Source organism: Oreochromis niloticus, linkage group LG17 (assembly GCF_001858045.2).
Source record: "Oreochromis niloticus isolate F11D_XX linkage group LG17, O_niloticus_UMD_NMBU, whole genome shotgun sequence".
NCBI classification, from domain to species: domain Eukaryota; kingdom Metazoa; phylum Chordata; class Actinopteri; order Cichliformes; family Cichlidae; genus Oreochromis; species Oreochromis niloticus.
In genome coordinates, this window is record NC_031981.2 from 14,343,150 (window position 1) to 14,356,323 (window position 13,174).

The 13,174-nt window shown below is 40.7% G+C and overlaps 2 protein-coding genes across 2 annotated transcripts; one reads left to right on the plus strand and one right to left on the minus strand.

Annotated features, from left to right (window-relative positions):
* Positions 1–6: 6 nt before the first annotated feature.
* On the plus strand, positions 7–2,528 carry llph (LLP homolog, long-term synaptic facilitation factor). Its single transcript, XM_003452063.3, has 3 exons — positions 7–138; positions 1,216–1,442; positions 1,634–2,528. The coding sequence occupies exons 2-3, from the start codon at positions 1,226–1,228 to the stop codon at positions 1,795–1,797; spliced, it is 381 nt and encodes a 126-aa protein (XP_003452111.1). The 5' UTR covers positions 7–138; positions 1,216–1,225; the 3' UTR covers positions 1,798–2,528.
* A 949-nt stretch (positions 2,529–3,477) lies between these two features.
* hcls1 (hematopoietic cell-specific Lyn substrate 1) lies at positions 3,478–12,834 on the minus strand. Its single transcript, XM_003452037.5, has 16 exons — positions 12,676–12,834; positions 11,830–11,913; positions 11,653–11,726; positions 10,917–11,040; positions 10,661–10,771; positions 9,477–9,531; positions 9,279–9,389; positions 9,082–9,192; positions 8,896–9,006; positions 8,756–8,811; positions 7,414–7,483; positions 7,131–7,282; positions 6,873–7,052; positions 4,325–4,487; positions 4,173–4,241; positions 3,478–3,941 (listed from the first exon to the last, which is right to left on the minus strand). The coding sequence occupies exons 2-16, from the start codon at positions 11,911–11,913 to the stop codon at positions 3,805–3,807; spliced, it is 1,608 nt and encodes a 535-aa protein (XP_003452085.1). The 5' UTR covers positions 12,676–12,834; the 3' UTR covers positions 3,478–3,804.
* Between the last annotated feature and the right edge of the window lie 340 nt (positions 12,835–13,174).

Below are 13,174 nucleotides of genomic sequence, written 5' to 3' on the forward strand. Positions count from 1 at the left end.
CAGCCAATCATATTGCAGCTCTTTCCAAAGCACGTGATTCATTTTTTCCCCAAGCTTCTAAACACGTGTGCGGAGTAGAAGAGTGTGTTGTTCACACAGTTTAAGCGTCAAGAAGCTCATCTGCTGCTTCTGTGGGAAGTAAGTCAGACTTGTATGTCATATAGTGGATTAATGATTACACCTGTATGAGTTTAATGAGGGAACGAGGCTATTTTTATGTGTTTTTAAGACTGGTGCCTCATTAGGAGTTGGGTAGCTAACTTGCTAGGCTTATTGTGACGGCCAGTATCGTGTAACTAAACGGAATTAACAGCATTTTACCATTTCTTTTTGGAGGGGGGTGGATGATGATGATGATGATGATGTTGATGATGTTAGTGCTGTAAATGTTCAACAGACCAAACGTTAAAGTTTATTACCGAAGCTGCTCATTCCCGTTTTGTTGAGGTTTAACAGCTCAGTGGATTCGCTAATCCTAACTTGCCTATAAAGTCCTTAGGTTTACGTTATTAATCATGGAAGGGAAATTGTAGTACTGCACGCGTCGGCCACTTTGTAAGGTACATCTGTTTACGATTCAGCCAGTCACGCGGCAGCAACTCGGTGGATTTAGTGAAATGTGAAAGAAAGGTGATGTAGGTGAGTTTGAATGCGGCATAGTTGTTGGTCTGAGTGTTTAAGAAGATGCTGATCTGCTGGGATTTTTTTAATATTTTTAATATCAGTGTTGGGTACTAGAGACCAGCTCAATGTTTATAGAGGTGTAGAAGAAGACAGTCTGAATGCGTGATCAGTTTTATTTAGACTTCTCTCCCAGGTTTATTTAACTTTATTAGTTAGTTTGTAAAGATGTTGCACAGTTTATTTTCATTGTTTTTTTGTTTTGTTAGTAGTATTACTAAAAAAACGTTATAAATGGATTTTTTTCATTCTACCTACACAAATAGGTGTCATATTTAAATGATATACATCGTCTTGACGTTCCTGAAAGTAAATCATAGATTAATTAAAATCCAAACATCCTCCTGAATCCTGGGCTTCAGCTCAGGTAGTGTGGAAGAAATCGGCAGTCATTGGCGAGACATGTCGCCTCAGACCATCCATTTGTCTTCACCGCTTGTTTTTACTGTTGCGTGGTGTATGGATACATGTGAAAGTCCTAAAAATTCGTGAACCCAAGTTTGCTTGACTGGTGATTTGTTAATGTGTTCGCAGCATCTTTAAAATGGCAAAAAGCCTTCGGAGTAAATGGAAGCGAAAGATGCGGGCAGAGAAGAGGAAGAAGAACGCTCCAAAGGAGCTGAATCGTCTGAAACAAGCTCTGACCCTTGATAAGAAAGGAGAAGTCGTCATGACTGACATGCAGGAGATCGCCACAGTGGTGCCAGCTGAGAAGATAAAGAAGCAGGCCGACGTTAACATGGAGGAGGCAGAACCTGATGGTAAGACAGTGAGCACCACAGTCAGCAGCCTTAATAGTTGTTGTTTTGATTTTTTGGGGGGGTTTTTTGTTTTTTTAAATTTCGAGGTGATGTCACACATTTTTCTGTGCCACATGTATCGTTTGCAAACATGAGGAAACCGCTTGTGAGCATGTTGAAGCCGTCCTCACTGCTGTGTGTCTGTGTTTCAGATGGGAAGATGGACATGGACAGCAAGCGCAACAAGAAAACTCTTCTGGATGAACATGGACAGTATCCGGCGTGGATGAGCCAGCGGCAGGCCAAGAAAATGAGGGGCAAACGATTGGGAAAGAAAGGTGGCAAGGGCAAGAAGAAGAAGAATGTTGCCTGGTAAACCACCAAACGGGAAGACCGTCATTTTAGCTATAAGACTCTGGAAGCTGAAACACAGCATCCTTTTGTGATAAGTGTTGTGTTTCTTAATTAAATTTCATTGTGTCTGGTGGATTTGAAGATTCCCGGGCTTTGCCACAGAGCCTGAGATCGTACAAAAGTTCACTGCAGAAACTGGTTTGTTCTCATGGAACAGCAAAACCCTCTCTGACTTGAGATCAGCGCACGGAAAACGTGTGTGTAGTGCGTCTGACTGCAGAAATGTGAGTGGTGCACGTGTATTCTCTGCCGCAAGTTAAGTCTCTAAACTCCCATAAAAAAATCTGTCCTATGATTTGTTCTGTTCATTTTCTTGACATCATGCAACTCCTGGAGGTGTGTCAAAAAAACAGAATTATTAGTATTTTAATATGATTTATAATTTCAATTGTTGTTTGTCATAACTTTAATTCATTATGCACATTCTTTACAATTACAGAACAGTGCAAAAGTGCATGGTGGATGCAGATGTGATGGTGCCGCTTTTATCGTGTACTTGTCCGGTTTCCTCTTTTTATGGACACACTGCATGCACAACATGCCAAGATATGCCGACAATCACCTCGTTGGTGCAAAACTCCTATTTCAAGCCCCTCACACTGTGTTATCTTTGGTGTTTTTCATACATTCAACTAAAGAAATGACAATAAATGATGTTTTTGGTGACAGACTAGTAAACACAACTTAAAATTAGTTCATTGCTAAGTTGTCTGTTATGTGTATACACATATCTTGAGTTAGGTGGGGGGGGGTTTTACGCTTGAATGATTCATAGGTCAGTGTTAAGCGTTTCAACAATCAAACAAATATTCCTCTGAAATGGTCGGGTACAATGACTGGGCTGAAAATGAGTTTAAAAAAAAGCAGCCGAAGTCAAGCACTTTTAAAAAAATTACAAGAAGGTCCGGCTCGTACAATATATTGAAAAGGAAAACGTTAACATTTCTTAAAATGTGCATCATAGGCTATGTCTATCATCTGGTGATTTATTTTTGCTATATCTGTGCAGCAGTGGCTGCTATGGAGGTATATCATAAAAGGCCAGACCTGTGTCTCCCCAGTTATAGCTCTGTTTCACCTGTCAGGTAACTGCCTAAACCGCTGCACAATAAAGTAACCTGTTTAATGCCGGTGCTTGGCCATAGTTAACGTGATACTGGCCTAATCTTTTTGCGAGGGTTTTCTACTTTTACTGTTTAGGGTTAGACAAAATGTTTTATTATCAATGTTGGCTTCTTATAATTTAATTTTGTAAACATGGGTAGAATAATGAAACGCATGTTCTCCAGCCATTATGGTTTGTGGCTGTGCATAGAGAAGATGACTTGGCCTGCATAGCTTTGAAGCTACTGTTTCACAGTAGAATACATATTAAGGATTTTCCTTCCCACACTTCATAATGCCTCCCTTTTTTTGTAATACTAACATAAACATGGTGTTATACTGATGAACATGCAACGTTTAAGTGCGCAAGAAATCATGCATAGCCCGCTGCAGAGTCGTTACATGTTTAAGGATTAATTATCACCTCACTTATCACTGTGTCCAAACACCAAGATGGCGATGGCTAAAATGATCAGCTGGTGCTCCACAAAACAGTGTTTTTAGGTCAGTGTAACCGCATCAGAGGAAAGACAAAACACAGGTTGCCAGGAGGATTTTATTAGAATAGCAGAGCCATTTCAGGTCATGACTGTGATTACATTGGTAAATAAAAATCCAGTGAAAGAAATGAAGAATAAGGTCATATACCCTCAGTTCCTTGCAGAGGTGTACATGTTTGCTTCTGATCAGGATTGGCCTGATGCTTTTCCAGTCGGCACATTCAAAGCGAAATATTACACAAATCAACTGATTTAAAAAATTTGCTCTGATTTGATTGTTAAATACAAATTCCTCCCTCTGTTCAACAATATTGAAGTTTGTTTAAGTGAAGCTTGTGCAAAAATAGACTTTGGGAGCGTGTTGCTCACTCGATCAGCTGAACGTAAGCAGCCGGGAACAGACCGGTACGTCCGTGACACTGTCCCTTCCACCAGCCCTCATCAATCATCTCTATGTTGTGGATTATGTCGTCTGGATTGAAGGAGATCTCGTCATCGGCCTCTGTGTGAAAAAAGAAAAGCAAAGGATTTATCCTCACATTTAAGCACTTGTGTCACCGCGTCAAAGGCCAAAGGAACACCTGTGCTCACGATCCCCTTTCAGTGTGTAAACAAGGCAAACCAAAGTAGCCCAGATCAGCTATTCCACAATGAGTACTGAATGTGTAGGTGTGACATTTATATGTGCACAAGGTCACATTTATCATGAAACATAGAAAATGGAGAGTCTTACCTCCCTGATAGTCATAAATTGCAATTGCCTTCTGGCCACATGTCAGGTCTTCATAGTCGTTATCGTCAGCTGGGAGATAAAATATGCGAGATTAATGATCAGTAGCCACGAAAGGGGTCCTGATTAACTCACGGCTTTGCTTAGAGGCACACCTTTACGCTGAGGAGGAGGAGGAGGGGGATGACCGATGTCTTCATACTCTCCACCATCATCATCCACTTCTATTGACCTTTCAGGCAGAGGAGGGGCGCCCGGTTCCTCAAAATCGTCCGATCGTGGTGGCAAGGCCGGGGGCTCCTCGTATTCTGGTTCCTCCTGAAAACAGCAATGCTCAAAGTCACCGATTTCAAATCCTGGAGGTGAGCTGAGATGAGTCCCAGTAGCATGCCAGTATTATATTTAGAGCTAAACATCTGAATTTTGAGATGGACAAAGGGATAATTTGGGAAAAATATGCTGTAATCTTAAATTTACTTCTGGAACCAACTCTTTCTGTTCATCACCCATCTTTAAATGTCTCCAGGTGCTGATTTAGGCTGTTATTTTATTTATTCCTTTATATTTTAATTTGGGCTCCTTTAAAAAGCCATGTCTTTGTTCCATAATGTCCGGCATCTGTATAAAATCTAACATAAGGCCAACTTACTTATCTTAGCTTCTTAAAAAGGGATGAAAAACAACATTTAATGGGCTTCAATGACAATTTCCATCCTGCGGGTGCAAATGTCTGCATGTCGCTGTCTTTTAGACATTCATGTCCTCGGTGAGAAGCACTGGGACTGTGTGCAACAGGCAAAGGAGTGAAGTCACAAAGTACTGAGAGACGTTGAGTACTCAAAGGTAAATAAGTAGCACTTGTTTAAAATTTCAGGAGCAGGTTATCAAACGTGCTAACTTTTCAGTGTTGTGGCCTTCATCGTGGTGTGATGATGCTCTTCTGCTACCTTTGACTCATAAGTGGAGTTAGATAATTTGTAGTTAAGCGTCACAGGTGAGGATAATCAGAAAGGAACCCTTTCCAGAGACTGAATTAGGTTAGTTGCTGAGTTTTGGAGATATCAGCTGTGAAGATGTCTCTCTTTTTACAGCATTTTGCACCACATGGTATTTGCCTTTTTTGTTAAAAAAAAAAAACTAATAGCCTCAAAGTCTGCTGTAAACATTTTCACATAGGACCTATTTTCTTTCTGCTTTTCCACATCCACAAACCCAAAAAATTCTGCAGAATTATGTTACTACTGACCTGTGAATTGTCCAAGGATAAAAAAGGCACCTAACTCACCAATTAGGTGTCTACACGTAAAAGACAACTTGGTAAAGAACCAGTTTTAAATTGTGACTTTGCCTAAAAACACATTTGTCACAAAAACACATAATTTGTCTCCATTTCTTTAATGAATTTATGAAAAATTTCAAAGATAAGACAGTCTGACAGACTTGAATAGTATCTTTGTACCAAAAAGGTGATTCCCAAAGAGCTGTTAGCTAAAAACACAGAATATCTTGATAGTATGGTATGCAGCGTGTCCTTAAAAAATTTGAGGAAACTGGAAAAGTGGAGGGCAAAAGAAAAGAAGTGGCAGATCTAAACAACTATCTACAGCAGATGAACAGTATCTGAAATACCAGGATACCTGGATAAATCACAATGCACACAACCAAACACTATCAGTCATGGATTGGCATACATGCCAACCCCCCCCACCCCCACCCCCAATTTTTTCAGGAGAATCCCGAATTTCAGTGCCCCTCCCGAAAATCTCCCGGAGCCACCATTCTCCCGAATTTCTCCCGATTTTCCACCCGGAAACAAAATTGAAAAACCATATCCCAGCATGGCCCAGCCAATTCCAGTTTCCAACAATGGCTACTACTACTGCAGCTACTTAGTTTTAATATTACTCTTATTACTCTTTCTGGGTCACAAAATAAACTTTTAACATATTTTCAGGCGAGAATGTAGCTGTGTAAACTTCAAATATCTGAGCCGGCGAGAACAACGAGCTCCCGGCACATCGTTTTCAAACCCCCGCGGTCTTTTGCTACTCAGGTTAAACATGATATATAAGACACTTAGATAACTTAAACATGTTATTGTTTGGCCTTTTTCAGTGTTTTATTTGTTCGTGAGTAAATGGGTTTGGCTGAGATTAAAGTTATTAGATTAGATTTAATTAAATAAAACTTTATTAATCCCTCGGGAGGGTTCCTCCGGGGTTTTCACACAGCTGAATAAACGTCAAACAGAAAACTGATTAAACAGAAGTGTGAGACGGTCAAGAATTTATGCCAGTGTCCTGTTATATTTTAGATAGCAAGGAGCAGACGGCAGAGTTTCACTGCACCGAGAGAGCTTGTGACGTAATTCTGAAGGCTAGACCATCGCAGTCGCTCATCTCCGGTCTACCCAGCTTTCAGAGGACCCGGGCACTTAGACCGCGAAGGCCGGGTCCTCAGGTGGATGCAGCCTCTGAATTTGGACACCCCCGCTGTTATAATAGCGGTGACATTTAACTTATTTTATCCAATAAATAAATATAGTAAAATTCAAGTTTTTTGTATATATATGTATATGTATACCTATATATACAAAAAAATATAAATATGTGCATGCTGGTGGAAAGATGGGTGAACATGAGTCCCATGTTTTAAACACGAGTTGTTATTTGGTACATCTGATTTTTCATATGTGTTTCTCACCTCCGGCTCTGGTTCTGGTTCTGGTTCTGGTTCTGGCTCTGGCTCCAGCTCTGGTTCTGGCTCCGGCTCTGGAATCTCTGGAGTGCGACGGTGGATTTCTGGTGTTGGCATATCGTCCTCTGGATCAACATGATGAACTGGTGGTACTTGAGATTCCTCCTCTCTTCTTCTTTCTTCCTCCTAAAAGAAAGAACATCAATCACGTGAGCTGAAAACAGCTCACCTTGTAGCTCTTTAGATTTTTGCAGTGCAGCGTACCTGCTGCTGTCTGCGTTTGGCCTCCTCTCGCTCTCGGCTCTCTCTGGCTTGCCTCCTCGCTCTCTCTTCTTCTGCTTTCTTCCTGTTCTCCTCATCGGAAGCCTTGGCCATGTTCTCAAAGCGTGCTTTCAGTTTTCCTGCACCTGCACTCGCTGCATAATAAAATCCAAAGGGAATATGAATGTAGTGCATCAAGGAAACCATTGAACAGTTGTGGATTTAATTGCTTGCCAGGCAGATGGCAGAGTGTGAGTGATTATGTTGGAGAAACAAATGAACTTACAAGCCTCTACTGGCTGTGTCTTTTTATATGCAGAGGTCGGGGAGTCCATGTCTGTGAAGCCTGCTGCACTCTAGAGGTTAATAATAGAAGGAAAGAATTATTTTTCAGAAGTTTGAATTGTCACTACAGACATGATGTTTCAATAATGACGGTTACAGCTGCAAGAATACTCAAGCAGGCGATTAACTGACTTGCAGGAAATAAATCAAAATTAAAAATTAAAAGCTGGTGGTTTGACAATCTGCTGCTTGTCTGTTCCTGTCAGATCAGGAAGATGTACAGGCCTTATTTCAGCTGATGATGTGGGCACATCTGGGCCAATCTGTTACTGGGGACCTCTGATACTCGGGCTAAACCACAAAATAAATGGAGCTAAAAATGTGATCAAAGTCCCAAGAAGCCAGATGTTAGATGTTTTTTTTGTTTTGTTTTTAATGCTTTTGCTTAAGATAAAAAATCTTTTTTTTTTTGCAGAAGTTCCTTGGCTAAGATAGGCAGTAGCTGAATCAACAGTGGTTACACAGCAACAACATTTACAAAAAATTATACAATAAAGTAACTGTCAGTGTCGCCTCAGGCCAGATGGGGGTGTAGTAAGGTTCATCTTTTAACAAGTTGCACCAAAGGTTCTACAATGACTTTGAACATGACAAGACATCAGTCTAGCTGTGTCTAAGTACAAGTTATTTAAATATGTCACCACTTTGCGAAGGTCTGGAAGAAGACCCAAACAGTCACCATCGGGTTTTTTTCAAATTTCCTTCTAAATCAAGTATGAAATTTAAAGTCAGAAATGTGAAAAAAGGCTGTGCTGTAAAGACAAGGGCGGATCTACAGAGGGGCAAAGGGGGCAACTGGCCCAACTACATATAAGGTATTTTTACATACTTCACTGAAGAGGTATGAGCCACCCTAGACCTCTTGCCCTTCCTTTGCTGCCCATATAAAACTTTCTAGATCCACCACTGCGTGAATATAATAACATCCTTTACCTTTTTGACAGTAAGTCAAATCAGTGAGTAAGATGGAAACAGACCAACAATGGTCTCATAAATAAGAATGCTTGTTCTGGTTATACAGAACAAGCAGACCATTCAGGCTAAGAATAAGATGTACAGTCATGTAGAAGGGCTTTAAGGTTTTAGGTAGGTATTTTTAAGTTCATTTCATGAAAATTAAAACAGAAATAATCGATATTAATTCCAACATTTAACATTTGTGCCTCACTTTTTCCAAAGTATTAATTATTCCCCTAACAGATGTTTTGGCTACTTTCCATTTTATTCCAGATTAAACAATGAATCCAAAGACAATAATACGGAATTTCATCCTTGATGCTGACCTTATCCATGCGGTCTGCCTGTACGCCATACCGGCCACCGAAACCTGCTGAATAATCTGAACACAGAAGCACTTCATCAGTGTGATGAATACAGGAAATCTGTTCCTGTAAATAACACATCAGTGGCTCTCTCCTCTAACCTTTTTGTGACTGATGTTTCTCCGTCTCAGCCTTGTAATCGTACCCCAACGCAGCTTTGTCGACTTTCTCCTTCTCAACACCAAATTTCCCTCCAAATCCCTTTGAGTAATCTGCACAGAATAAAGCAATCAAGTGTCATGAAAGAAACGGTGCCCGAACCTGCAAAAGCTGCAATTTTAACTCACCTTTCTGCGACTGATGCTTCTCCGTTTCTCCTTTATAGTCATACCCCACAGCAGCTTTGTCTACCTTCTCCTTCTCCACCCCATATTTCCCTCCAAATCCCTTAGCGTAGTCTGGTGAAAATAAATTTCAAATGCATAAAAAAGCAAATATAAAGCACATAATATAAAAAGAGACAGTTGCTACAACCTGAACTCACCTTTCTGTGACTGATGCTTCTCAGTCTGACTCTTGTAGTCGTACCCCAAAGCCGCCTTGTCCACTTTGTCTTTCTCGACACCGTACTTTCCTCCAAATCCCTTTGAGTAATCTAAAGCAGTGAGTTATAAGAATGTAAGATTTAGACAAACTTCTGATAGGAGAATAGTGAATGACAGATGCAGGACACTGGACGTACCTTTCTGAGATCCATGCTGCTGCACTTCTCCTTTGTATTCAAAGCCGACGGCAGACTGCACAAAGATTGAAATCATAATAAATATTAAGCATCGTATGTGTGGAACTTTTCTTACTGAAGAAACTTCAGCTATCAGGCTCCTCTCCTGTGGAACCAGCTCCTAGTGTGGATTAAGGAGACAGACACTCTCTCTACTTTTAAGATTAGGGTTCAAACTTTTCTTTTTGACAAAGCTAATAAATAGAGCTGGATCAGGGGACACTGAAGCCTCACCCACGGATGCTGTAAGGCTCAGGATGCTACAGGACTTCCCATGATGCACTGAGCTCTTCTTTTCCACTACCGATGCATTTATATGTCACTACTCCATGTCCTCTCCTCTCCTTCCCCTCATGCCCCAACAACAGATGGCTGCCCCTCACTGAACCTGCCTCTGCTGGAGTCTCATTTCTCTATTTGTCTTAAAACAGGCCATCATTGATCCCTTTCCTTAAAGTCAGCTTCTAATTGGCTATCCCAGACGATCTGAACATCATGTTGGTGGGACTTTTGTGCTCGAAACCAGAGCTGTGTGTCTGAGATGACCATATCCACTCTTACTGATGTCATACAGAGCCAAAATGTCTGAAACCAGCTGTATTTGGCTTACAGGAAGTACTTGTACATAGGCTTCAGATTTAAAACTTTGACCATGTTTAAAAGGAGCATCCACCAGTATATGTAGGTATAATAGAAACAATGGAAAGTATAACAGATCCCAGTTTTAACTGTACCGATCACAGCAGATGGCCGCCCCTCCATGAGCCAGTCTCTACTGGAGGTTAATTAAAAGGGAGTTCTTCCTTCTCACTGTCACCAAAGCACTTTCTCACAGTGGGTCATATGATTGTAGGGATTTTCTTTGTTTTCTCTGTATTATTGTAAGGTCTTTGCCTTATAATTAAAGCCCTTTAGGGCAACTGTTGTTGTGATTTGGGGCTATGTAAATAAAATTGAATTGAATGAATCCTGTTGTTTGATGGCATAGAGCAGCAGACAGAAACACAGCAGAGAAGGAGACCTCATCATGTCATTTAAATCATATCTGAGTTACAGAATATCAAAGAAAAGATGTTAATGTGGGTGCAGTGTGCTCCCTTTTACTTATTTTTGCCTATTGTGAAAGAGTTTGCTCATCTTCTCACCTTATCCACGCGGTCCTTCTGAACACCATATTTCCCTCCGAACCCTTTCGCCGCATCTTTCTGGGAAGAGTGCTTCTCCACCTCTGCTACATAGTCGCTACCCACAGCCACCTGGACAGCAGAGACACATCCGTTCAAACAAAAAGGACACAGTTTAAAGAAATGGTGGGCACAGAGTCAAGGGTAAAGAGGAGTCACAGTAAATGATAGGAGCTTATCACCATAATTCAGATTTCAATGAGAACAATTTGTTAACCTTGTCCATTCGATCCGTCTCCACTCCAAACTTCCCTCCATATCCGTACGATGCTTTGGGAATGTTCTCCTTCTGCTTCACCTTCTCATGCTCCTCAGTGACCTTGCTTCTGAGCTCTGCAACACTGCAGGGGCCAAAACACATGAATACTGAAACAGACGGAGTTCATGCTATTGTGAACTCAATCACTAACACTGATACACTCATCATGGTCATTTTAAACTGTTAGTATAGTAGTTGTTCCTCTGCTGCTTACTCTTAATCCTTTCCAATATTAAAATCTCTTATGAGTCACAAATTCAGGGTCACAAATGCTCAGAAGCTCTGAGTACATGGATACTGCTAATGGGGGGGGGTTTCCCAATAGGGTGGATCATGTGTCTGTCTAACTAACCACAACAACATGATTAATTAAGTTTTCTGCTTGATGAGGATCCACAGCAACTTTGAAGGTTACCAAATATTCATTAACGAGTGAATTATTGACCCTGAATAAGCCACAATTTATACAAAATCTGTCCCACCCAGTCAGCAGAGGTTTAAATATCACTGTCAAAGACTCGTCAACATCACCATCATCATACATTATCCATATTAGGAAAGACTCGCGGCCCGACAGCTTATGCTCTGCTCTCACTTCCTCTTCCTGTTGCTGCACAGCACCCACTATGTCCTGAACTCATCTACGTGCACTATAAAAATAATATTTCCAGGAACAGGCTGCACGTCTTTTCACCTGATGTGTTCTTTACGTCCTGAGCCCTCGATGGTTTTGGCCCCCCACCTCTGCTCCTGCTCTGACACGTCATTCTAAAACACACACACACATAAACACAAAATCAGAAATGATTGACGCAGGGGTGTCTACCCAACCCTCCCTACAGTGACGCTCACTCCAGGAAGTACACAGTACCTCAAAGTCAGGGTCCGTCTCCCAGTCATCCCCCTCTCCAGCCACCTTCATGCTCACATTGTGGCCCACCACTGACTTCCACATCTGGGGGTGGGAGATTAAAACACAGTGAGCCACAAAGGACAGCTGCAATAAAGATCAACGACCCCTTCGTGCATTAAAATTATTATTCTCTGTTTAGGTGATAACTAAAAATAAACTAACGCACAACCACAAGCTCTGACCAAACTCTGCTCAAGTCTCAAAAAGGAAGTTATTCTGAACGTGGTGGTTCATTTCCCCAAAAAGAACATACACTTATCTCATAAAACATCTAACTAAAACACTGAAGAAGCTGCATCATAATATATTATTTAAGAACATTACGCACTGCACATGTTAAAATCATATTTAATAAGGTGGAAATTAGAGATTTGATGTCGTGAGGGAAGCAGATAATCTCATAAAAATGAAGTCTTCAGTAGCTGGCTACAGTTTATCTTTAATTATATTTTTTATACCACTTTTATTGCCATAAATGGTAATTCTAGGCTAGTAATGACAGTCTCAGTAATGCTGGGCTTGTTATTTTTAATATTGGACACACAGTTCAGGTAAACACTGAGTTAAAAGCAGAAAATAAGTTATTCCCGTATTATTTAATCAATTTTATGCCATTCAAATGCTTCTCATCTGAAAACATGAGGCTGTTAAGTCACATTTGTCGCTACTAACGTTTCACTGTGCAGCACTTTAAACTGCGACTGCTTACATCTACTTCCTTAATTTAACGGAAATATTAACAGAGGAAAGTTAGACGCTGGCTTGTTAGTGGCTTCACTTTGAATACAAATATAAGATCTTTACCTTTCAGTTGTTGCGCAGTTTGCCCGTGTTTAGATGAATAATGTGCAACAGCAAGCGGTCCTGCGGGGTCTTTGCACAAGTCGTCGCACTCTAACGGGCGAGGAGTGAACGCGGATCTAGCACACGTGAGCGCGCTTTGGTGAAAATACCTGCACAAGTGTCGCCCCTGTCTGCTCTGGAGATTTAAGAGTTCATACCTGACAGCAGCTTGGCTGTTTTATTTTATTTTTCATATAAAAGTATTTAAATTAATTGCAGTGATTTAAACATAAATATATATAGATAGTGAAGTGCTGCATTCAAGTACCGTCTGAAATCAAAGAAAGTCCACCAGACATGCGCTCTTAAACAGTTTCAGGTCATAAAAATCTCCTCTTATGGTTTCCAAGCTAAAGCAGTTTTAAGACAGAAAGACAGATGTCACTTGTACTTATTGTACTTATATTGTTATTGTAAAAAAAATTTTTTTTTCAAAAAAGTAGACTGATTACAGACCAGC